Source organism: Morone saxatilis, unplaced genomic scaffold (assembly GCF_004916995.1).
Source record: "Morone saxatilis isolate NCDOM2014 unplaced genomic scaffold, NCSU_SB_2.0 Contig15, whole genome shotgun sequence".
Classification (NCBI taxonomy): Eukaryota; Metazoa; Chordata; class Actinopteri; family Moronidae; genus Morone; species Morone saxatilis.
In genome coordinates, this window is record NW_023339707.1 from 9,376,735 (window position 1) to 9,401,274 (window position 24,540).

The 24,540-nt window shown below is 38.4% G+C and overlaps 3 protein-coding genes across 7 annotated transcripts in view; all 3 read right to left on the bottom strand.

The window, feature by feature from the left end:
- Nucleotides 1-598: 598 nt before the first annotated feature.
- Nucleotides 599-2,533, bottom strand: LOC118325049 (taste receptor type 1 member 2-like). Its single transcript, XM_035657612.1, is given in 5 exon segments — nucleotides 599-626; nucleotides 628-696; nucleotides 698-1,116; nucleotides 1,256-1,553; nucleotides 2,313-2,533. Coding segments are annotated over 5 exon segments (996 nt in total). The 5' UTR covers nucleotides 2,495-2,533.
- Nucleotides 2,534-2,927: 394 nt separating this feature from the next.
- On the bottom strand, nucleotides 2,928-11,077 carry rer1 (retention in endoplasmic reticulum sorting receptor 1). Of its 5 annotated transcripts, none has more exons than XM_035656559.1 (8): nucleotides 10,975-11,077; nucleotides 8,888-8,969; nucleotides 7,996-8,100; nucleotides 7,433-7,529; nucleotides 6,933-7,011; nucleotides 5,459-5,594; nucleotides 4,875-4,929; nucleotides 2,928-3,446 (listed from the first exon to the last, which is right to left on the bottom strand). In XM_035656559.1, the coding sequence occupies exons 2-8, from the start codon at nucleotides 8,966-8,968 to the stop codon at nucleotides 3,436-3,438; spliced, it is 564 nt and encodes a 187-aa protein (XP_035512452.1). In that variant the 5' UTR covers nucleotide 8,969; nucleotides 10,975-11,077; the 3' UTR covers nucleotides 2,928-3,435. The 5 variants fall into 5 exon arrangements, with proteins under 5 accessions (XP_035512452.1, XP_035512449.1, XP_035512450.1 ...); XM_035656556.1 differs by adding an exon at nucleotides 9,467-9,506 and having other exon boundaries at nucleotides 2,928-4,929; nucleotides 10,975-11,003; XM_035656557.1 differs by lacking the exon at nucleotides 10,975-11,077 and adding exons at nucleotides 9,467-9,506; nucleotides 10,464-10,543 and having other exon boundaries at nucleotides 2,928-4,929.
- Nucleotides 11,078-11,210: 133 nt separating this feature from the next.
- tp73 (tumor protein p73) overlaps nucleotides 11,211-24,540 on the bottom strand; it is a 30,121-nt gene continuing 16,791 nt past the window's right edge. Inside the window, exons 5-14 of the mRNA XM_035656551.1 lie at nucleotides 18,135-18,321; nucleotides 17,752-17,867; nucleotides 16,976-17,085; nucleotides 16,351-16,493; nucleotides 16,053-16,141; nucleotides 15,713-15,840; nucleotides 15,299-15,453; nucleotides 14,991-15,123; nucleotides 13,580-13,673; nucleotides 11,211-13,282 (exon numbers count right to left, since the gene is read on the bottom strand). Coding sequence (XP_035512444.1) covers nucleotides 12,881-13,282; nucleotides 13,580-13,673; nucleotides 14,991-15,123; nucleotides 15,299-15,453; nucleotides 15,713-15,840; nucleotides 16,053-16,141; nucleotides 16,351-16,493; nucleotides 16,976-17,085; nucleotides 17,752-17,867; nucleotides 18,135-18,321 — 1,557 coding nt within the window. The 3' untranslated portion in view covers nucleotides 11,211-12,880. The remainder of the gene's footprint in view (nucleotides 13,283-13,579; nucleotides 13,674-14,990; nucleotides 15,124-15,298; nucleotides 15,454-15,712; nucleotides 15,841-16,052; nucleotides 16,142-16,350; nucleotides 16,494-16,975; nucleotides 17,086-17,751; nucleotides 17,868-18,134; nucleotides 18,322-24,540) is intronic.

A 24,540-nucleotide genomic window follows, 5' to 3' on the forward strand; every position in this document is an offset into this window, starting at 1 on the left:
GCTAGGAACCGATGGTGGTCACAAAAGTTCAGATTAGTTGCATGTGCTTCACAGATGAACATGAGGGTGTTTATTAAATTATTTTTTTATAATCATTCTGGTGGTTGAGGGAGGAACTGCCAGTGTGTGGCCATCTATTAGGATTTCAGATTCTACACATCTGTATCTCGAATTTCTTTTTTTATTATTTAAAATATACTACTGAAGCCATCAGGGTAGAGGATCTATTAATGATTTCTAATGGTGGACTGGCAAATCAGGTTTGATGATATTATGTAGTAAAACACACCAGACTGTTTGTTGATTGGTTCACTTTCAATTATTTGTCATGTAAGATAAATTGAACTTCACAAAGAATAAGCCAGTAAGAATACATATCTTGATTTCTAAATTTATATTATACTTACCATGGGTGGTAACTGTAAATTGATTACAATTGCCAGCCCCATTGCAGAGTTTTGTTTAAGGCCATGAGGATGCATTACAGCCAGAATAAACAGGAAAAGAGAAAGATGGTCTGCAGATCGATATTCTTCAGCACTCAGGGTTCACTAGCAGTTGCAAACTGATTACAAAACAACTGTTGTTCTGCATTCCTTCACAAATGATTCTGGCTTTTGAAGCATGATAAAATCACTGAAACCAGGTATAGGTCTATTGCTCAGCAACCCAAGTACAGTTCCAATATTTTCGATTCTTTCTCTTGGTCTTGTTTAAGGACCATGCATCTCCTGCTATCCACACCTTGTCTTTGATTTCCAGTTGTATTGCTGCCTTAATGAGAGCTTCAGCAGTCCATTCAGGAGCGAAAACAATAATGATACGTATCCTCTGTGCCTGTATCTGTTTGAATACTGGGGTGTAATCTGTATTAGAATCGAGGGCTTTGGTGTAGGCCAGGCAGATCTCAGTGTCCTTAATCATATTTATGAACAATGTCCGTCCATCATTGCCATAGTCATCATCAATGTTAAGGAAAGCAACCCAGCGCCAGTTGAAGTGCTGCAAAATCTTTACAATCACTTCTATGACGTCTTTATTGGGATGCACTGTTCGTAAGAAAGAGGGGAAATTCTGTTTTCTTGAGAAAACAGAACTGGAAGCTCCATAGCTGACCTGTGAAAAGAGTAATGGAGAAATTGGGATTATTATCATTGACAAAGAAAATCTCAAATGTTATTAGCTTGATATTAAATTGTTTTATCACTTCATCTATTTGATAAAAATATGTTAAAACAATAGTTGGCAAACTTACCATGGGAATGAGATCCATCATGAAGAGTGGGGCTACAGTCCGTGTCTCAGTGCTTGTATAAGTGCCAACCAATGCTATCACTTTGGACAGATTCTTGTGTGGTTCATGCCAAGGTTGGATCAAGCCATTGTCTGAGAGGAGGTTTAAAATACCTGGGAAATTCTGTGTATCTGAGCAGTGGTCAAATATTTCATAGCCAAGAGACACATTTGGGAGTAGGTTGGTAGAGTTATTGATTTCTTCTACAGAGAATCTCATCATCTGAAACCTCCGATAGCTTGACAGAATGAAGGGCTGACTGAGGACAGAGAAAGGTACAGAAGTATGAAGCAATCTTGGATTCAAACACTTTTTTTAATGATGTTATGGCAAGATCACAAGTTAATTATTTTGTTATCTCAGGATAATGAAGCTTTGCTCTGTGGGGTAGGTTTGGAAGTTGTAAAGCAAACCACTGGGTGGACGTTAAGATGGCGTGGGCAGCGATTGTCCCAATGTCCACTGCACTTAATCCAGTCCCTGTGCTGTCTGAACTGAGAGACCCCAGAGACCCCTGCCCTATCATGGGCCTATTTGTGGTCTGCTTCAAGTTGACCACTGTATGTAAGCCTCTCTTTCTCTTTCAATAATTAGCCATAACGTAAATTCCCTCATATCAATTTACTACAGGGAAAAAATGTTGTAAGGTGTTTATTATCTCAAAAAATTGGCCTTAACCAGGTAAATTAACTTGTAATCAGGAAATAATTGAATTAAAAATGTTTAGCCTGTTTAGTGTTTCTGTAGGAAAGATAGTGTCAAGCTTAGTTTAATTGTTCAAGTATTACTGTATGAAGGGAGACAAGAATATCTAAAAGAGGATTTCGTATAGGATGGACTGAGTTCAATAATGTAGACTTGATGTCCAATTTTGGAAATAGAACAATTAATTCATACGTTTTTTTGAGAAATACATTACTAGCTATATCCATTGACCTGAAGTTTGAGGCTAAACTCTTAATAACATAATCGTCTCTCTTCCTTAGTTTCAAAGGTATTAACTTATTAGAAAACTCACCTGGAGCAGTCAGTAAATTCTGGTCTGTCATGATAAACAGAGACATTGGCGTGATGAATATCAAAAAGTCCACCTATCAAATAATCTCCTTCCAGCTGAAACTCTGAGGTTGGGGCAGCGCATTGAGCCAAGGCTTGTAGAAAAGCGCCCAAGAGACACAGACAAGCAAGACCGCGTTTCATTGTTGTAGTTGTAATGTTGTTTACCAATCTAATGTTAACTCTCAGGGGATTAGCCTCTACTTTCACAAAGTGATGAGACACTGTTGACAGCTAAGCCTCATTTCCATGAATTTGGGAGTGCATAAGGTGTCATAAATAGGCACCTATACAAGAGGAGAATACACAAATCAGTATGCAAAAATTATCCAAAATTCTGCTACAGAGCCCGAGTGATGAATAAACTGTTTGACGAGCACTTCTGAATGTGGCCTGTTTTGAGTTTTTTGTCACCACCGATCTAGAGATGTTTGAGTGCGGACAATAGTAGGTGAATTATTAACTGTACTGAAACTGAGTCGACTTATAGAAGCATAGTCACCACTTGGGTCCAGATGATTTTATTTGTTTGTTTGTCCTCCATGAAAACCTACAAAATTCGAAGCCGAGACACATGTACTGTTTGAGGGGACACAGCCTCTTTAATAGCATTTGGAGTGAAAAAATTACACTTAAGTTATTAAAATCAAGTTTTTGTTTATAACTGTAGCACAAGAAAACAATAACATGCAATCCATGAGAAACATATTTAATTCATCAAATCTAGAACCCAATTAACCAGTTCTGCTTTCATCAGTTTCAATTGAAATGGATTTAAACACTTGGAAACAGTATGGTGGTTGGAAGAAAAAACAAAAATAAAAATAATCTCAAAAAAATTTCATATTTTAAAATATATATATATACAAATCCTCCAGACAGTCCTTTGAAACACAAACTTTTTACAGGAAAATGTTTTGATCCCTTACTACAGTGCTGATCAAAGTTAAGTAATGACAGATAATCCCCAGCATTCTGATAAAAATTGAGAAACCCCACCCCCCCAACAGGTTTAAAGAAAGGAAAGTGTGATCGACACCCACTTCATCCATTTGTTATAATAAAAGCTCTCAATCTCTGTTTTCTTATGTTTCCTCTGCAAAAGAAAGAGAACAAAAGTTTGCTTGGAATGACTATATTTACCATAATGTTTTTCAAAGTAAACACAGATTATAAAGGACTACAACAGCTAGTCTACACAAATCGAATGGACCTTAGGCTTTGAAACACAGATGGCTAAATGTTTCAAAGAGCAAAGGTCAACAGGGGAAACATGTGATTGCTTGACTAATATCTCAGTTTAGACCTTGTTATAAATTGGACTTGAGTACCGAATGTGCACTTTAAAGACACAGTATATTATGAATAATTATCCACATCCAAGGGTGTAAAAATCTGAGGTCATGCAAATTCATTGACTTGCCCCCAAAAATAATTAAGAAATTTGGTTTAGGGGTGGCCGACGACAAGGTATCCCATCTGTTCAACTCTACAAAGGCGCAAAAGTAGAAAGAACTGATTTAAAGTTAGACTACAGACTACAGGAGGCTAAATGGGCTGGGGTTAGTGACACTCGCTTTAAATTATGCATTCAATGAAGTGGTGGGTGGCTAAAGATTCAAATTAAGTCACCGATAATGAACCATATTGACCTTGCTCTGCTGGCTATGCTAGCAAGAATCAGGTAATACACAGAGATTCAGTAGGCAATTCAAGATAAATATTTAAACAAAATGATTTGTGCTAAACTTAATCATTTGAAGAGATGAATTACAAGGTGTTTGTTTCTTTTAACTGTCATGAATGCATATTCAAGGTAAATGTGACTAATTTCTCCAATGTGTCTGCACTTTACACAGAAGACAACTGGCTGAGACACCAAAGCGTTCGCACAGCTCAAAGACAGTTGCATTTCCTCCAGATTTCATCTTACACATCTAATCATGTTATTTTGCTACTAACACTACTGACTTTCAATGTATAACTTTTTACAAATAAGTAGGTACCAATATATTAAATCAAAAGTTGGCAAATTTATTTCACTTGGGAGAAGGATTGGAATCACCATCATTGAGAAAGAAAAAAGAAAAAAGAAAAAATTTCACTGCATTTTTTTTTTCCCCAGTGCGTTTCCTTCTTGATGATTTTATACTTACCCCATGGGTTTAAAAAGGCAAAAGGCAACACTGAGTCTCATCTACTAATGAGCAAATGCAGACCAATCCTAAACTGAGGATTGTGGTCCTCAAAAAAAAAAAAAAAAAAGTTGGACAAAGGCCATATATCCCAACTAATTTGATCCGTGCTGCTCATATCCTGATCCAACACTGACTCATGGATCAAAACTCGTATGTTTCATGTTATGTTTTCATGTTACTGTCCCACTTACAAAAAAAGAAAAAGAAAATAAATCTCTAACCCTGGTCACTCCCTAGCTGTGACAGATAATAATTTCAAATGAGAAGGAAGGGAAGGGTAGGAGGGAGTTTTTAACTAGCAAAAGTTTTCCCTGTTTCGTCCTTGCCTTTGTATGTCCTCTTCCCATGTGTGAAGGGTAGGTATCTGTACTTGACCATGTGCTAGAGAAGGTGAGGAAGAAAAGGAGGAGGAGAATTAGTGACAGGTATTTCAAGAGTTTGCTGTTTGCTGGTTCAATCAGGTACATAACAAAAAGAGAAAGAATTGGCACTTTGCACCAGATATTCAAAATTAAACAAATGCGCTGTATATAGGTTGGACATTACAAAAACACCTGTACATTATAATGCAGCCCTTAAAAACATATGACCTTTGTAAAAGTCAACGTTGAGTTTTGGTAAAAAGCTTTGTCAGAGGGTTGTTGAGTCATCGCTATCCAAATACTTGTATTGCATTATATAGTCTGGTGTTCCTGACACTTTATACAGCTCATGTGCAGGGACAGATTTGCTTCCTGTCTTTTGCATTTGCCACAAGCAATAGATATTCTGTGGAATCTGAAGAGAGCTTTTTAAATAAACTGCAGTGTTTTTGCATTATACACTGCATTACACTGTGACTTCAGTATAGCCACAATGTGTATACACACACATACACTACTAGATAGTATGTATGATGTATAATTTTTACCTTGATCTGCCTCTTCATGGTGATGCAGAAGAGCATGATGAAGTACATTACAAGTATAGGCCAGAACACTGGCACATTGAAGGCATCAAAAAATGTGCAAATCATGGCGATGACGATGCCTTTTGTCGCCGAATGCCTGCAAAACAACAACACAACAATATAATGTCAGTTAAAACTGTGTGACCACATGTTGTGACATTGATAAAGAATATATTAACAACATCCTCTTCTCTAACCCACAGTCATTTAATGAATATGCCATGTGTTTCTGGACACTAAAGGATATTTCATTTTGGGATCAGTGGAGAGAGTAACGTGAGGAGGGATTTATGAATTTATAGCATGAAAAAAAAAATATATAGGAATATGTCTTCACTGATGCTTTCCTGAAAATAAAACAAAACCAACTATTGGATAAAGCTGGCCACACAGGCGTTTCGAAAGAACATAGTCTGCAATCACTCTGCGCAGCGCTAGAAATTGAGGATGTCCCATTGTCCCAGGGACAATAGAAAATAGCACCTGGGACACAAAGATAGTGTCTGGGACAATTCTGGGACAGAGAAATGTATCATTGCAAATAAAATTCTGTTTATGCACCATGGAATATATATCATTTTAAACATTAGGTGTTTAAATTCACAAAATGGGAAGTGGCACGAACTCTATGCTATGTCACACGCCTGCTTATACACACAATCAATCATAGAAAGTGTTGCCAGTCTCTCTCTCGCTACATTTTGTAACTTTTCAGACCATTTTAGGGGCTTTATTTCCAAAAAGCCACTAGCTACAAATGTAGCAACCTTTTACAATCATTCAGGGAAACGGCGAAAAACATATTCAAAAACAAAAATTCTAATTAATTCCCATGCATGCTGCTCAGTCAGCGCAGGCTACAGCTCTTCTGTCTCCCTTTCTTCTTGTGCCATGCTCTCGCTCTCTTTCTTGCCAGATCTTTGGATCAGTGTGTTCCTATAGCTTTTATGCAAATAGTTTTGACCTTCTCTCTCAAGCTTTCTCTGCGTATGTCTGGATTAGGGTGTTCCTTTAGCCTATGTGTAAATTGTTTGAGGTTGTAAATATTTACAATGCCCGTGCAACAAGTTTGTGATTATTTAGCTAAATAATATTAATGTTCAGAGTCTGTGTATGGAAATTTCTATCACCGTATACCAATCAGATGCTAGTTTGCATTTGCACTGCAGTTTTACAGTGATCAAACAGAAATAAACAGGAAACAGTAACGTAACCAATGACAAAGAATAATGTAAACAAATTGTGGATTACAATTTATTTATTCAGATATAAGTGCAGGAAAAATTAGCAAAGCTTCCATGGCAGACCAGAAACAAAGTTATTAAACTATATTCATTGTGTTGAATTAAAGTTAAATTTGGTTGCAATGGTTGTACAGTCTGGGACAGTTGAAAGTTGGATTTAGGACGGTTGTAGGACACAGAGCTGGACTCACCAGAATTTGAATTCAGGCAACCTCCTGATGAAAGGGCGGAACTCTTCATTCTGCTTGGTAGGAAGGGATGGGCCCTCATCTGCAGGAGAGATCGGTTACAAGAAGTTACTTACACTGAGAAATCTTCACCAGCCATGTCCCAAGCCAAAACAACAACAACACTATAAAAAGTATATTTTATTTAAAAACACCCAATGACTGTAGAACTTACTACTCTAAATAATGTTCACAATCTATCAGTTGAGGCCACATAAGATGAGTAAACAACTTTCCAATAGTTTTTGAAACTAAGCAGTCACCGCTATGATGTGCTGGCTTCCAAGAGATTACTAGTTTAATAGTGTGGGTTGCACTCTGACATGTGATTTCCTTGGATGTTATAGGTTTTACTTTGTGGATGTGGTACTCTATTCTTTGCTTGAATCCATTTTTTTGTTACAAGTTACACATTTTCAACTATGAATTTAATCTAGTACACATGTTGAATTGTGTCAACTTGCCTTCGTCAAGCAGTGAAGGATCCACTTTTGGCGATAGAAAAGCAATGAACAGGTTGAGATGGTAGATTCCCAAAGCATATGTTACTATATACCAACCCTGAAAAAAACAAAAAACAAAAAGCAGCATAAGGAACATGAACATTAAAAGGCTTTTAAAAGTACAACTTTGTTAGTAAAAACTATGGAAACATTTCATGGAAACAGAACAGGCCAAGTAGACAGAAATGTAAAACACACATCACTAATTTGACAACTGAGTCACAAGCACATAAAAAAAGATTGAGCGTCCCCAGAGCCAATCTTTCTCCTTTGGTGAAAATCAGCAGAAACCAAAAACAATGAGCCTTAAATATAATACATTCCAGTACAACAACCGCACATATGACGAGTAATTAATTAGTACAAGTGAATGAACAACTCTCAGTCAAACAGTCTCAAAAACTGGACATTGCAGGGGAATGAATTATTTTGTAATGGAATTGCACTATTTACAAAGTGACTTCCCTGAGCAAAGAATAATATAGTACACTGGGGGAAAACTGAAATGAAAACATATAAATTACCTGTAGTATGTACACTCTGATCATGTAGATAGCAGTGAGTAGTAGAGTGGCTGTCCACCGCACTGCATAGAAAGGTGTTGACTTGTCTAGCCATGACTGATAGACCTGTTACAATAAAAAGGACACAAGATGTAGCCATCACAGGTAAAGAATATCACCAATAATCAACTAAGACACAACCTTTGCAGAGCTTCTAAAAAACACTATCGTTTTCACTTTGTGGAGATGGATACTGAATATTAACTGATCACCCCATGACTGTCAGTGCCCTAATTATATACGAGTATCCCTTAACACTTGAACCCATGTCTTTCTCTGCCTGGCTGACCAATACAATTGTACATATAAAAATCGACTGCCACCTTCGTACTTACAGCCAGGATGCACTGACAGCACTGATAAGTACAAAGCTACTAAGAAGTGACAAATGTGTGATGGGAACTAGGAAACTGAAAGCAAGAACAGTACTGCACTGAAACACTGTGCTGCTTATTTGCAATTCATGCAAAGGACATAATATACCTAAAAATACTACTGCTGTTCATCGGTTTCTTGGTTCCACTGAAATGACAAGGAAACATCACCTGTGTGTGGTACATGACTGTCACTACGGTGGAAGTGTACGTTTGTGGGTGTTCCACTTTTAGGAACTTTAAATATGAGCAGTGTGATAACAGGTACAGCTGCACTCATCCTGTAACATTCCTGTAGAAGCATTCCTGAAAATAAAATACCACTAGCATAACTACATTTATTCCTTCGATTTAAACTTTTACCTTCTCGGCAAACTCATTACACTGGTTGCTTGATGAGACAATCCAGTGTTTGTGCAAAAACAACTCCTTAATTGTGTTGAGTGGTAATGTTGTGATCTGTGTGATAGACGCGTTACCTGTCCAATCCGTGTGAAAAAGGCAGCTACTACAGATGGTTTCCCATGGATTGACTCCCCAACACTGTCCCCTTCTGACATTCTGCCAGTGAAGAAAGAGACACTTTGATTAGTGATGCATGGATGGAGACTACTTGGCTAATCTGCCTGAAACAGTCAGATAGCAGAGGGCAGTACCATTAAGCACAAATCTAGCTGGCTGCAATTTCAATCAAGTTTGTAAGACATCAAAGTGGAACTATTTCCAGCTCTTGACACACTTCGACATTCACTTCACATGTTGTAGTCTTTTGTTTAGTAATGTTTGACTTCTTTGTAGGGGTAAGTGTGAAATGCAGGTATTTTTAAGTGCCGTATTTCCCTGAATTTGGGATACAACTTCAACAAGACCCTCCTAAAATGGAAACATGTACACCCGGTCTCCAAACTTTAATGCCTGAAACATGTCTAATTCCTGACCTACAATCATGATGCTGTGATTCATAAATAAGAAATACAAATCTAATAGCATTATTGTCATGAAAATGTTCTTTGAAAAATATAAAATACTTCATGGTATCATGGGTTAAAGTAATTTACCTTCCAACGAGGCCTTTTCAAGAGATAGTCCTAAGGGTCCCTGTAAATATGGATGTGATTATAGCAGTTATGGGCCATTAATACCATAACAGCCATGAACAACGTGAGTTGTTTTAAAGTGCTAAGAATAAACAACTGGTGGTCCAAAGAAAATATGAAACAGCAGAAAGAGAAAATGAGATATTTCTCTCTACACAGACCAGTATAGTAACTAGGTGTGTTCTTTACTCTACATAAACTGTTTGACTGAAGGCACTCACAAATAAACCATCCAGTAAGACTAGTTCATAATACTGCTATTTGGACCAGCTTTATAGAGAACCATCGTGTGGAGCTGTACAGAGCTGCAGGATCTGGTGTCAGTCTCAGTCTTATGCACTCTTTCACTGTGATGAAGTGAGTCCAGATGGGTGTCTTTCTCAGGTACACATGACCATTGCACGGTGAGATCAGACTGATATCCATTACGGAAAAGGGAGAAATGGCCTGGAGAACAAAATCTAATCGTTGCTCTGTTAAAACTAACAAACTCAGACACGATGTTTGTAACTGAAACCTCACCAATGGCGACATATTTCGGCTACTCGTAGTTTGGACATTTCAGAGATCCACTGACTTTGTAACTAGCGGACCCCGAACAGCTAGCCGACGGTATCTGGTCCCCCCCCCCCTTTAAAACTGTACTTTGGCTTCATGTTATAGATATTTGATTACCAACTCGCACTGTGTTGTCGCAGCGATTACAGCTCATTTTAATGATTCATCTGACACGTAGCGATATCTTAAAAAGGCAAGACCGTGTAGGACTGTGTGTGGTTGTGGCTAACGTTAGCGGCATACCCAGCGAATAGGTTCAGGCAGTACCGAAGGCACCTAATAAGTTATATTACATCAAACCAGGCTCTCTGGTAAAACCACAACATGGCTACGAGTGAAAAAAAGCGTCCAATAACAGATACTAACGTTTCGTCGGTGACATTATTTGGAAGTTACTCACGTTAGCTTACAAATTAGCCCTCGAAGTAACGTTAGCTAACTAGCCATCTAAATGTACATTGCCCTTTCGCCTAAATTAGCGTTTACATGGGTTATGTAGTTTTAGTAAAGTTCATTTAACGCTCATCGGGCCTAACATGGACGTGTGCAACTACATTTCCCACAACTCCAGCGAAGAGCGCATGAAACCCTTGAAATAAAAAATGTAGTTCCTGACTCCCTCGCTCTGCATTGCAACGAATGTTTATCATGAAGACGTTGAACTACAAGTCCCATCAAGACATTTGATAATCTGACAACTCACTTCCGGAGACACAGTACTACGTTGCCAACGGATCCACAGCTAGCCCAGTTAGCCCAGCTAGAAATCAAACTATCTCCTCGTAGCCACATCCGCACTCACTCAATTATACAGTAGTTTTGAAATGCGTGTCTTAAGTTCATTACCTGTGTGCGTCTCTCGGTTGTGTTTGTAATTGTAGTGAAAAGAATCAATGACAGTCCTTTCTTACCTGATACGGCCGCTGTGTCACTACCGGCTCTACCTAGCTAGCTAAACTAGCCACAACTGGTGTGAACACGTCAGTACTTCCGTGAGGATTCGAAGATACGGCAGCCGGGATGGTCGAGCCCCGAGAACGGCGAACGATGAAGAGCCTTGATATGACTGCAGCCCAGCGCCTACACTTCTCTGTTCGAGTAATATACATAAATAACACCTTAGCTTTGACTTTGATGAAGAGAGAGATTAAAGGAAGGCAAATATTTTAATATCCATGATTTTAAGAAAAAACACAATGTAACAACCTTTGAAACTAATGGACAGTGATGAACAGCAATTGTTATATAGGTACACATCTTAATAATCTTTACAAAACGTGTAACAAAAAACTTACCAGGAATATCAAAACAAGCACTAATTCTATTTACATTGTGGTAATGCATAATACTGATCATAAGCACAAATAATCCTAAATAATTTTACTTTTAAAGCATTAAAGTGCTCTTTCTTTGACCAGTTGGTGGTAAGTGGGTGAAAGTATGTGTGTTTGTAAATCAAAAGAAAATGGCTGCAAGATAGGTACAAATTATTATCATGGTACAAATTTATGTATGTGTTACTACAAACAATTTTTACACCATTAATATAATTGAACCATGATTAATCATGCTGGATGGCAATCAAGAAATAAAACTGGAATGTTGCTATTGATATCCACAAACAAGTGCCATACTTGATACATTACACTAGGTACACAACTAGCTATAATCAATATGTGAGGACCTTGCCCTGCAAGGTTTTCAAAATACACAGGAAAGGACAAAAGGACGCTACTGTCTTATCTAGTGTCTTGGTAAACAGGGATGCTATTCTTAGTTTATCATTCACAATTCTGATTGAGTCCCTGCTGTTCAGATATAATACTGATTTTGCAATGTGTTTTATACAAGAATTATAACAGTATTTCCTATGACTTAATAAGAAAGTTATGGATACAATGTCTAACTTCTGATATTTAGTGATTTCCATTAGGAGTTTCCATGAATACACACTGTTAATACCAGAGCCCATGAACAATTTTAAACAATGAAATGAAACGGGCATACTGAACTAGAGGTCATCACATTATCATAGTCATTAAAAATATAAATGACTATGTCTTGCCTTAGCTGTGAGATTGATTTACCATTCAATTCTATACATTTGGTTCAAACAGGAGATATACCATTTTGAATCTAAATACCCCTTCTCTAACACATCTAGTCCAAAACATTTACAGGATACAATATATACATTTGTACAAGTGAAGGAAAACTGAGAGAACAATAAATAAGTCAACTGAGAACAATTCAAACACAAAATTGAAACTAGCAAGTTTCGACGTGGTGATACATCTACTGTGACCTTGTACATTTGCTACATTTCATGTTCACCATAAATGTAATTAGATGCTGTAAAAGGAAAATGTGTCATGTATTATTGCACAGTGCAACCAAACAATATCTTATTTTCCAGAAAAAAAATAACATTTCCCTCTTTTAACACGCACTTATCAGAGTCCCAAAAAGGTGTAGTCCAGGCCATGTGTGTTTAGCATTGCCTTGACAATGCTATTGCCACAGTGGTATTTGCTATTTAGACTTGAGACGTCCACATGTGTTATCTCATGTTGAATCTTCTGGGCGGAACAATTGTTCAAGCACAAAAATAAAGATTGCACAGGAAAGTGCATTAACACACTGAAAATGTCCCACATTCAAAATGGAACTTGATTCTCCGCAAAATCATCACTGACTGAAATACGACAGTAACACCTAAAAGGACATTTAAAGACCCTATCCACATGCTTATTACTCAGTACATAGGCTGACGCTGATAATAATATTGGCAAAACAGTCCAAAGATTCTTTTCTGGCTCAGTGAACATCGCTTTCCATGAACTCCTCCTTGATGGAGTGCTTGCTACGTGACAGCTTGCAGTCGGGCATGTCGAAACCAAAGTCAGCCCACTCATCGGTAGCTGCTGCCATCCCTGACGACCCAACGACCCCTGACCTGTTGGGGATGGTGATGGTGTGGCGGACACGAAAGTGCACAGCTTCCATGACGCGCTGACGTTGCAGTTCCCCACCGGCAGCCCCGATGGCCGCCATGGCAGAGGCAGCCATGTTGCTGCTGGAGCGAAGAAGCTGCTGGCCATGATAGTCATGGTGATGAGAAGAGGCAGGCAGTTGGAGGGGAGCACCTTGTTTCATGTCCTGCAGACCTCGCCAGATGGCAAGGCGGGACTGCTCCGGTATCTTCAGTGCACCTAAATCCTGGTGAAGGCACAAAGTTAGACACTTGATGAGATTGGTGGAAAAAACGACGAAAAGAAGGCGGAAAACAATAAGAGTGCATCATGTGTTTTCTTATACACAAAAAAAATGGGGCCTCTGTACCTTTAGTAAGACATGGATTTTTTGTTTTCTGTTCACTTTTGTTTTTTCTTTCCTTAACTGTTTCATCTTTTTTTTTATTTTATATAAAGCTCTATACACAAAATGTATATATAATTTGTTATTATAGTTATTATTTTCACTGTGAGATTGTGAGTGCAGGAACGGAGTGGTTACCTCCATGGAGAGAGTCTGGAGATGGTAGATAGACTGGAGGCCTTGGGAGGTGAAGTACTCAATGAAGTTCTGACAGCCCAGACTGGTTAGAAAACTGTATGGGGAGAAAAGCAGGGCTGCTTAGACTGCCATTAGACCACAGCTACAAAGCTGAAAATAGGACTATAATATATAAATCATTTCACTTCATTAACACTAATGAAAAGTGCAGTTGTGCTCGAGTGGAATAAAGAATATCCTAACTTCATAATTAGGGTCAGCATTTATTTTTAGACAGAAGAAAGAAAAGCACCTCATTCTGTTATGTTACATCATTACCTCACTATCTACTCAAGCTATTGTTAGTTTATTTTAAAAACTGAGTGAAAGAATTAGGGCACAGACCTAGCCTCAAGTGTACAAAAACTATACATCTTGATGGATGCAGTAGAAGTGAAATCATAAACATGCATTTTTATTAATGATTCATAAGGCCATTCTTGCTTTGATGAAGAACCTTTATTATAAATACATGAAATGTTAAAGTTTTGGCAACATACAGTGTAATCGAAAAAAAAGCTAGTTGTGCAATTTAACTGTACAATAAACATAACAATCTAGAAACATGTTAAAAAATGTTAAAACTGCAAAAGCAAAGTATTAAAACGACTGTATTGACACATTATCTTAGACTATGAAAAAATTAAAATTAAACAGAACTTAAACAATGGAAATTTCTTTTGAAGAAAATTCGCAGTAGTGCATTGCAAAGGAAGGCTGTATACACAGTGACAGTGTGAATCATTTTAGATGTAAGTGTGTGAAACACCTTGGGCTTTTGGGTGACATAACAAACCCTCTGGCTTCCATAGTGGAGGCCTACAACTCTTGAGCAGCTTGGCTGTGTGACCAGAGTAAATAGACATGATCAATGTGCTGTTTTTTTAATGGAAGCTGATCAACACATCTGATATAGACACTTACTGTACGCAACTAGTAGGAGCTCACACACTTTTCCCTTTTACTTAAAACACCACTAAATGAACCTACTCCTATAACACAACCTTTCCAGGTAAGGTATCTTTCCAGCTCTATTATGTGTAGACATTATTTCCATGCAGCCAATTCCCCAGTGGACCTTCATGGCACCAGCCATGGTTGTGAGGAGATTTGTGAGGCAATCACAAGCCTTTAGAAAGCAGCCATAATTAAATCAAATAGACTGTATAACACAGTTCCATCTAGACACATTTTTGCTACAAAAGGGAACCTTTCCAAAAACTGTATGACCAGATTTGGAAGAACATGGCCAAACAAGTTAGCTGTTTTGGCTTCAACATGGGTCCCATTCATATTTAACCCAACAAGTGAATCTGATTGTCTGCTGGCGCTTTACAGGAGGATAAAGGAGTGTCATTGGAGGGTGAGGTACCTGACAAGGCTGGGGTCAGGGTTATACGGAGGGGGTGGGCTGCAGTGGGAAGCAGACACTATAGTCTGACTGCTGTGTCCACCATTCATATCACCATTGGCCTGCATGTGGTGGCTGTTGAGCATGTTTGAACCTGTGAGAAAGGGAGGGGTGATCAATAAAACAATGAACAGCAAAATAGCATAAAGAACGGTACTATAATGGCTCTGTTAGCATTAATATTTTCTGATCAAAAATCTTTACAACAAATTTGTTTGAAACATGCTTTATGAGTCCATCTAATTTGAATCACACAAATAGATACTCACCCATATGAGCTATGGAGGTGGGGGCAGAGGGGTGTTGCTGGGGCTGCTGCCCCACCAGCTGGTTGACTGAGGGCTGTTTGCTGAGGCCTCCGTGGGCATGAAGCTTGTTCATGTTAGACAGTGGAGAGTAAGAGGAGGGGGATGCTATATGGCTCCTACAAAAAACAGGAGAAAGTGGCTGAGGTTAGAGGAGTGTTGTGAAGACACTTCACAACAGTTTGATGAAGTTAGCAAGACTTAAATTTAAACTGAACTTCTTCTCTATATTTTACTCACAGATTTATGCTGAAAGTATCTGTGTGTTTTTATGTGCATGTGTTTGGGATGATCAAATCTTTTCGCTGACACATTTATGTACAGTGTGTATGTGTGAATAGCAGCAGGTATCTGTGTGCGTATGTTACTGTGACTCACGGTCTCTGCAGAAGTTGCTGCTGTGTTTGTTGTCTGTAGGAGTCCACCAGTGGCTGTGGCACCAGCTCCACCAGCTCCAAACTGTCTTTAATCTTCATCAGCAGCTCAAAGTTCTCCCGACCACGAACCTGACATAAATACAACGCATACAATAACATTACATAAGCCAGGCAGATAATAATTTTAAAAAAAAAGTTAAATGTTTGAAACAATGGTAACTGACTCTCTTGCATCAGCATAAACATTTCCACACATTGCTACATGAATAAATTTGACAATTTATAAGGCTAAAATCTTATACATCAAGTCTAAATCATCTGAGTGTGTGAAAGGCTCTTACAGGAATATAGTAAATCTCTTCTTCTCCATGCCGCCTCTTCCTCATGTTAATATTCGGACTGGGAATATTTGGCGGACTCTGTTTGAAGTCTGCAGACAACAGAAACAGAATCATAATCAAATGGGTTTCTAATACATTTCACAATCTCATTCTTTTTGAGGATCAGGATATATATATATATATATACTAACAGCCAGACAGCAAGATAAGATATACAACACAATAAATGAAAAGTCAGAAGTCACAGGATCTGTTGTGTAGTTAACATGAACGCATCATTCAGTTTAAATCAACTCACTGCGCTTGTTGGCACTGCCATTTTTAGCCACACTGTCATTCAGGGCCTGTTGTTCCCTGAAGTGGTCCTCATCTGCTTTGCGGTCTCGTCCAGGACACGCACATATCCGACCTTCAAACGATCTTCTGCCCAACACCTGACCACTGCAGACATGATTTGGAGCAGACCAAGTATGTCTTTACTATTCAGTTTTACTTAAGCTTGGTGGATTAATGCACTGAACAGTCTCAGACTATACTCTATGGCTACAATTATACTTATTTAAACTGTATGCTAATTGAATACGTTACATGTTAAATGTTACTGAATATAAATATATGTAGTATTATTATATATATTATTATATAATTTAGGTGGTATATATATATACATATATATATATATATATATATGTGTGTGTGTGTTTTGTATTATTCTCTGCTTCCTATTGAAATCTGGTTTGGTCATTATGTTCTGTATTATTTACCGACATTGTACTGTTGTAAAACATTTGTAAATCCATCAAACCAAAGTACCCAGAAAGAATAAAAATAAAGCCACAAAATGCTGAGAATTGCTTTTTAAATTCAGAAAAAGGACTTTGTTTGAACTGTCTGTGTGTATGAGTTGTGAATTGTTCACTTACTCCCTGGTTTCCAAAGTGATGATGATGAGGATGGGTCTCCTGTTCATGCCGCCCACACAGCTGCTGTTGCACATAAAGTTATATAGGATGGTGGTAAACTCAGTCCCCACCTGAAAAACAAAGCAATTAATCTCACTAATAAGTGGATGCTGAAGAACTGATATATTGTTGGTTTAGTCTTTGAAACACAATGGAATTTCAGGTTTTTTATGGCCCAAACTATTTTCCTTCATTCTGCACACAAGCCAACCTTCCATTTTACAGAAAATGTGAGGAACTCGCCACCAGAAGGCAGTGTTGTAGTGCACTTTGATGTGAAGCAAAACAATTGTGCTTTTCATTAATGTCCTCAGGTGCTATCACAGACACGATGATTTCTCACTCTTTTACTTGTTTGGACATGGCCAGTATCTTTATTTATAGATGTGCTTCCTACGAAGTAGCTCACTGAAATGTTTTCTTTGGTATGAACAACAACATTTGGGCAGAATGTACAAAATATTAAGGACATCTGTCATATATTGAGACGCAATCTCATCTGTCAAAGGCTTTCTCTACGTTTGCATTTATTTACATCAGTCCATCCCCAGTTTTTTACTGTAATAATAGAAATCAAAGAGGACTCGCCTTAATAATGAAAAGACTAAATATCCCAAATATTTTGAAGACCACTATAGAGCATAATTCCTAATGTTCAAAGTAATGAGTCCAGTTTCTAAGAAACCTAATAAAATGCATTGTGTGTCTCAATACACAGTAGCTGATGAACTACCAACCTGTGGAGCCTCATAGGGCACAAAGACACTCTGCCGGCCAGTGACAGGATCATCCACGTACTGAGAGAGGTTATTCCCCTCCACTCGGATCAGGTGACTGGCCGGGGCTGCTTGACCTGTGGAGAAAATGATGGAAGAAAGGTGAGGAGACAGTTGATTTTAATCAAAGCGTCACACATATAAGACACCAGACCAAGACCAGTCTCAGTTTATTAAAATTTAAACATGTGTTTAGGGTAAAAATTTACACAAAGTTATGATTAATTAATTATGCATCTTATCCTCTCCTGTGTAATTTTACAGTAACTGACTTGATAACCCAAAAGTATTGTCCTATTCTTGGGAAAAATATAAAATTATGGTTAAAGAACTATTCTTAATACCATCATTAAAGTCTCGTCCCAGTTCGTGGTTGGGGCACCGTTTGACCACTTCTGTGACATGCTCCGCCTTCTTGTAGACGGGCATGGCTCTGATGATGCTGCCATGTGGAGGAGAGGAAGACAGCTTGATTTGGATTGGACAGGTCTTGGCAATCTGACAGTAGAGCTTCTTCAGCAACGGAGAGTACTGGGTGGGAAAAGAGCACACACAGGGCCAGAAAGGCTCCAGTCAGTGATCTGGGTTGGTGAATGGTAATTTTCTGTGAGTACGTATGTGAGGAAAAAGCAACAGTGAAAAGCTGTCTGCCTCAGATATTCTCAGAACATCACAGTCAAACAGTCACATGGGAGTGTTAACTAATGCCAACTGCAGGATTTTGTTATTTTCTCTTTCGATTTTAACTTCTGATTTAAAGTTCAGGCATTATCCAGAGTGACTTATAATGAATTAACATTATTATCAATTAATGACATTACATTTACATTTTTTGAGCAATCTACTGGAAATTAAACAAAGACAATAAAGACACACAAACTTTTGTCTCAATCAAGTTGAATAAGGAAAGTCTGTGGCTGAGCAACCACTGACATAGAAAATAAAATCACGTTTCAGGAGGTGGAATTAATGTTTCAGAATGAAATAACATGTCTTCTGAGCCATTAAGTCATCTATCAGCACGGCAGCCATTTTAAATAGTAGAAGACAAGGTGGACAAATAAAGAGCTGTGTCATAATTTGATGATAGAAAAGTGGGGTGTGACCACAGGACACTATAATTATCACATCATGACTGTGGAACAGATTGGGCCATTTAAGGGAAAGGGAGAGCATGAAAGCAAGAGGAAAGGAAAATACACGAGGACTGTAAAACAGTCAGTAGTTAATTAAGGTCTGAGTAGTAAAAGTAATTACAGTCTTATTAACATGAATAAATGATTATTATCCAGCAGACTGGGTTTGTGGGTAGTAATGTGAGATGCTACAGTTGGCAGAGGAAAAGTTCAAAAGGACGGTCTAGAATTAAAGGTCTTACTGTGTGTACAAGATCAACAACAACAATAACAAAAAAGAATGGTCAATAAATAAACGTAGGATTCAGTCAGTTACATCAAAGTTAAATGAGAATATGCTGAGCTGTCTTCAGTGATTCCTCAGTTTACGAGCATTTACACACACATGCAGGCATAAGTGCATGTTATGTGTGTACAGTACAGATGCATCCGAAGACAGGACAAGTGATGGAAGCCTTAACATGTCCCAACACAATCAAGAAATCTCAAAAATCTTCCCTGTGGAATTAAACAGGGACCTTACAGGAACAAACAGAGAAGACAGTTGTCCTGTGTGGACTTGCTACAATGAGCCTGATTATAAAAGCAACAGCGCACCCTATGGCAGAAATACAGTACATTCAGCTCATGAACAAATTTGATTAGAATTTTGCCTTGTTGTATTTGATAGGTGAGAAAAAGATTCCCATTTCAAGCATCAAGTTTTCATCAGATAATATGTTATTAGGTAAATTATTTTATACAAGAAAGTTTCATAAATGAATATGTTTTTAGCATTTGAGTTAAACGCCTCAAACCCTAGTATTAACCAGATCTGTTAGCGAAGTATCATCCAACGATCATCTATTGTTATCAATGATGTGCATGAAATACATAACATTAATTATATTGGAAGCATACACATCCACCTTCCACCAGAAGTTTAGTTGACTTTATTCAACCTGTGACAACGGTCGTATAACGGCTCTGGAGGAAATTTTCAAAGTTTCAATAAATAACCCTAATGATGTTATCAGGGTTTAGGCTGGAGACTTAACCAAAAGCCTATACAATCTGGCGGTGAGGAGCTTGAAAGAAGTAGGCCTTCAGGAGGCAGCAACAAAAGCAGTTGCATTACAGGAAATGTAGCATCCACTTGCGCTTGATAATTATTAGTGACTAAAAGTCAGGATAACTTGGCCTCTGCAGCTTCAATTTCAACCATTCTTTTACTAAATCTTTTTCTTGTTGCTGTACCCCTTTAAGAAAGCACTTTTCTCTATATTCCTCTTCTCATCAAATACTTTTTTCCTTTATTTCTGTACCCTTCTCCATCATGCAAGTTCATTCTTGGATATTAATCGCAATTAACTTTTCGTGTGGAGTCTTGAACTTTGATCGTTATAATGTCTGGGATTAAAGACACTTAGGATTTTTATATTGCATAAACATTGGTTAAATTCTTCAAATTTAAATAAATTTTTTCCACATGATCATCCAGACTTTGGGATTTGACTTCCCCACCAGACAGCCTCTGGCCTGATGACGGCTGGGAAAGAGTCAGTCCTACACCCACAGCTGCCTGGATTCCTTGTTGTGACATCGTTACTAAGCCCCTCACAGCCACAGCCACACACACACACACATAAACACAACACAACACACAACCCTTAACCAACAAAACACATATAGTAATGAAAATACCTGTGCACAACATTACCTTTTCCCACCTAGCTTACGCTGACATGTCTCAACAGCCCATCCATACCATGAATAAATAATTTATCTGAGATGCAACAGCCAGACAGATTCTTATTTACAGACCAGGGGACTTTTCCTGTTGCAACAATCACATCTCGGGAAATGATGATCACAACAGAAAGAATATGAACTCCTTTAATATGAAATGGTGTTTAATGTTTCAGTAGATGGTGTCACAGAGAGGAGTCATTGATATCCAGTCCTGGTGGTGGTTTAATGCGTCTGTGTAGAAAAATGCAGACAGCCCAATAACTTTGTGTTTAATTCCAGCAGACACATTTTAAGTTTTAAAGACCAGACCGTGTCCTGTGTCACACAAAATTATTGGAATCATTTACCTTTACACAGAACATTTTTAAATGACCCACACCTCCAACAGACCACAAATATTAACAGTACATCAAGGTGCTAGGGGGAACCAAGTATCCAGTTCAAAAAAGTTGAGGTAACTCCAATATTTCAGAGAACTTATCAATCAATGAGGGGATACTGTATACACCCCTGCATATGCATCATAATGGTGCCAGCTGAGCGGTCAATAATGATTTGAAATTCCACCTCCACACTGAAATCCTGTTGGCCCTCTATTAAAAGAGACCACTGCAAAGGTTGGTTCTTTATCCACAAAAAGAAAAAAGAAAAAAAAAGGATCAGTTGATAAGGGATCAGCAGGGATCAGCGTTTGGTGATATTGTTTTTGAACATCTGAGAGTACATGAAAAAGTCATAAATTACTTTTAGTGTGTTCAGTCTTCTGGGGTGCAGATGCCATGGGAGATGCCTCAACTCGTCCGCCTCGCAGACTAGTGTGCACATGCACCGTCAGTCACACACACACACATACACACAAATCTATGACTTCAGCTCCACGTGTCATTGTCAGAAGGGAAGCGCAGCATTAATAAAAGAACTACAGTATCTGATATGTATCTTCTTGTACAGACAAGAGATCATGAGTAATGGATGAACTGGGCTTCTTCTTCTCTCAGGACATAGAAGAAGGATGAAGGGTTAAGAGGAAGGAGAAAAGGACGGTGAGAGAACAAAAAACATTAAATTAATCGCTTTGTCAGTGATCTGGAAACACATATTTAAGGTGAGTGAAAAGAGGAAATTAAGAAAGGGAAGCAGAAAAAAAATGGATGACATAAAGATTAGATTATAAGCACTAAAAATGTCTAAACATAGCTCATGTATACATTTAATCAAATGTAGTGGTCTTTGAAATAGAAACATCCAGCAATTCATCCCAAAATGTTGTGAGGTGGTCATGACTTTGCAAGAGCACTACATAGTGCTCTAACTAACTATTTCATTGTTAATTTTCACTGCAATCCCATTAATTGATCCATAAATTCAGCCATTCATCCATCCATCCACCCGTCCATCCATCCCTGCCTCTACACGGTGGACCAGTGGAGGCAGGTCCTGACAGGCTCCTGGAGACAGGGTGATAATTGCCAGAGCGTCATCCATATACACAAGCAACAGCTTGCCCGCTGCAAATTCGCTTAACTGTCCAAATATCGAATACATTTACAGACACACACACACACACAGCCGACATACTGTACAGTATACTTGCTGTACACATCCATACAGTCTAAGCTAAATTTCTGTACAGTCTGTAATTATATTGGATTCAAATAAATATAGAAAATTAGAGAATGTCTTACACTTTCTTTGACGTCATGGTAATTGCTGTTTGTCTCTATGAGACTATTGAAGAAATAAGGAAAGATGTAATAACCTTTAGAGGCTTTTTTTTTAACAACAGCTATTATCTAAACTTGGTACTCTGTAGTTAAAGATCTAACCCTAAAATCGTTGATGAATAATTCAAACCTAACATTTCTGCCAAACATTTAACTTGAAATCATACTGTTCTTTTTTTTTTTTTTACCTCAGTGAGTGTTACGGGAATTGTTACTTTATGATCTTAAATTGATCAATTCGACCCATTCAAGCTGCTGACAGATTACATATAAGTAGTAAGAGTAAGTTTAATACCTTCATACTGAGTGCTATTCATACTTTCAAGGATGCATTTACAGCACTGGCACAGTCCATGGAGATTTCAGTGTTTTAGACATGATGGCATACACACAGTGTTACACAGAGTGTTAAGGGACACACAGCAGAATAGAAAATAACATATCAGTTTCCTGGATTGATGGTATCCCACAGTCCAGAACATTTCCAGACCAATGTTGATACTGGACAATGTACACTGTTAGATATCAATCCTGCAGGCTGTTTTCTTTAAGCACTTCATCTACTGGGGAACTATAAAAAGCAGAACAAATTGATCTGAATCATATTGAATCATATACATATGAACAATGTGCCGTCATCAATAAAACACATCTGAGCAACGAAATGTGTGTGAAAAATCTTTCTTATCGAGTGTGTTTTCTCCAGATCCGTTGCTCGGCAGGAAGGCCAGTAGTGATGTGGCCGTGGATGATGCATGGGGATAGGAAGGGAAGGATGCATTGTGTTGGGCGTGTTGGGACCTGTGTCCTAACGGAGAGAGGCTAATAGCTGGGAAGAGCAGCTTCTGACAAGCTGCCTTGCAGTGCATGCTCGAACCCGCAGCCGCCGCATCACACCCCCTCCCACTCCTGACACATACTGTACGCACACACTTACACACTCACACACACACACACACACACACACACATACGCATGAACTGAAGTCTGAGTGTATGGAAAGAGGTCTTATTATTTGACAAGGCTGAGGTGTTAGATCTCATTTCCAGCCACGGTGACGCTTGCCTGCGTCCAAGCCAAGAGTCGTCTTCAAGAGGCAAGAGAGCGGCAGAGTTTCAGAGCTATTATCACTAATGCACGGTGTCTTGACGAGACAGGAGGGGGACTGGAGGATTACCAGACTAGCTTAACGTGGGCTTGAAATGATTTACTGTATGTGGAAATATTATGATTGTGTCTTCTGTTCCCATCTGTTCTCCTGGTTGTAGTTCTCTTCTCTTCTCCTATCCTCTCTTCTCTTTTTTAATGGTGAAGCAGATGTGGACTGACTTAGTAGCCAGTTATGTGAAGACACAAACCTAACCTCCCGTCAGTCATTCATTTGATAACTTGAGAAGAGGAGATTTAATGAGAAATACTTGCTGCTACCTCTCTCGTAATCTCCCAAAGCACTGCATGCCACCCGCTCTTAGTGGGAGGCAGAGGGGTGGGGATGGGGGGAGGCTAGGTAACTGATTATTGTCAATATGCCCCTATGGCATTTGGCATTCCCCACTGCCTGAGGCCACAAGAAATCGTCCAGAAACCCAGAGACTGTTAACTCCTTCATTCAAACGAACTGACTCAGTCTGGTCTACATAGTCATGCTTTTTTTTTTAAGCACGTTCAAACCTAGGCCTTGAATTTTGCATAAATACACACACCCAGATGTCCATGCATGTTAGACACACAAATGCTCATGGAACCCTGGTGTTATTTTTGGGGAAACCCCTCCTGTTCGCAGAAACGTATTCATTCTGAGAGGCTTAACCATAATCTCTTTTCTTTTCAAAGTGAACACTTCTAAAGCAACTTGCCGACATAATCTAATCTCAAAAAGCGTTTTGCCACTGAGCTCAAACGTAGCCTAGAAAACCTTTATGTACACTTGGTTTTCTTGGTTTGTTTTTCTGCAAAACTTAAATAAACTCCTGCATGCTTTAATTTTTATTTGGAATGAAACATTCCTTGCCTGCATTTCAAGAAAATGTTTAAGGATACAACTGAATGTACTGTAGATAGAAAAAATTTTCTGTATGTAGTGTAAGGATGCACGATAATTAACGGGACAGATAAATAAACTATTAATAATAGTTCATTTGGACTTCTAATGCAAAACA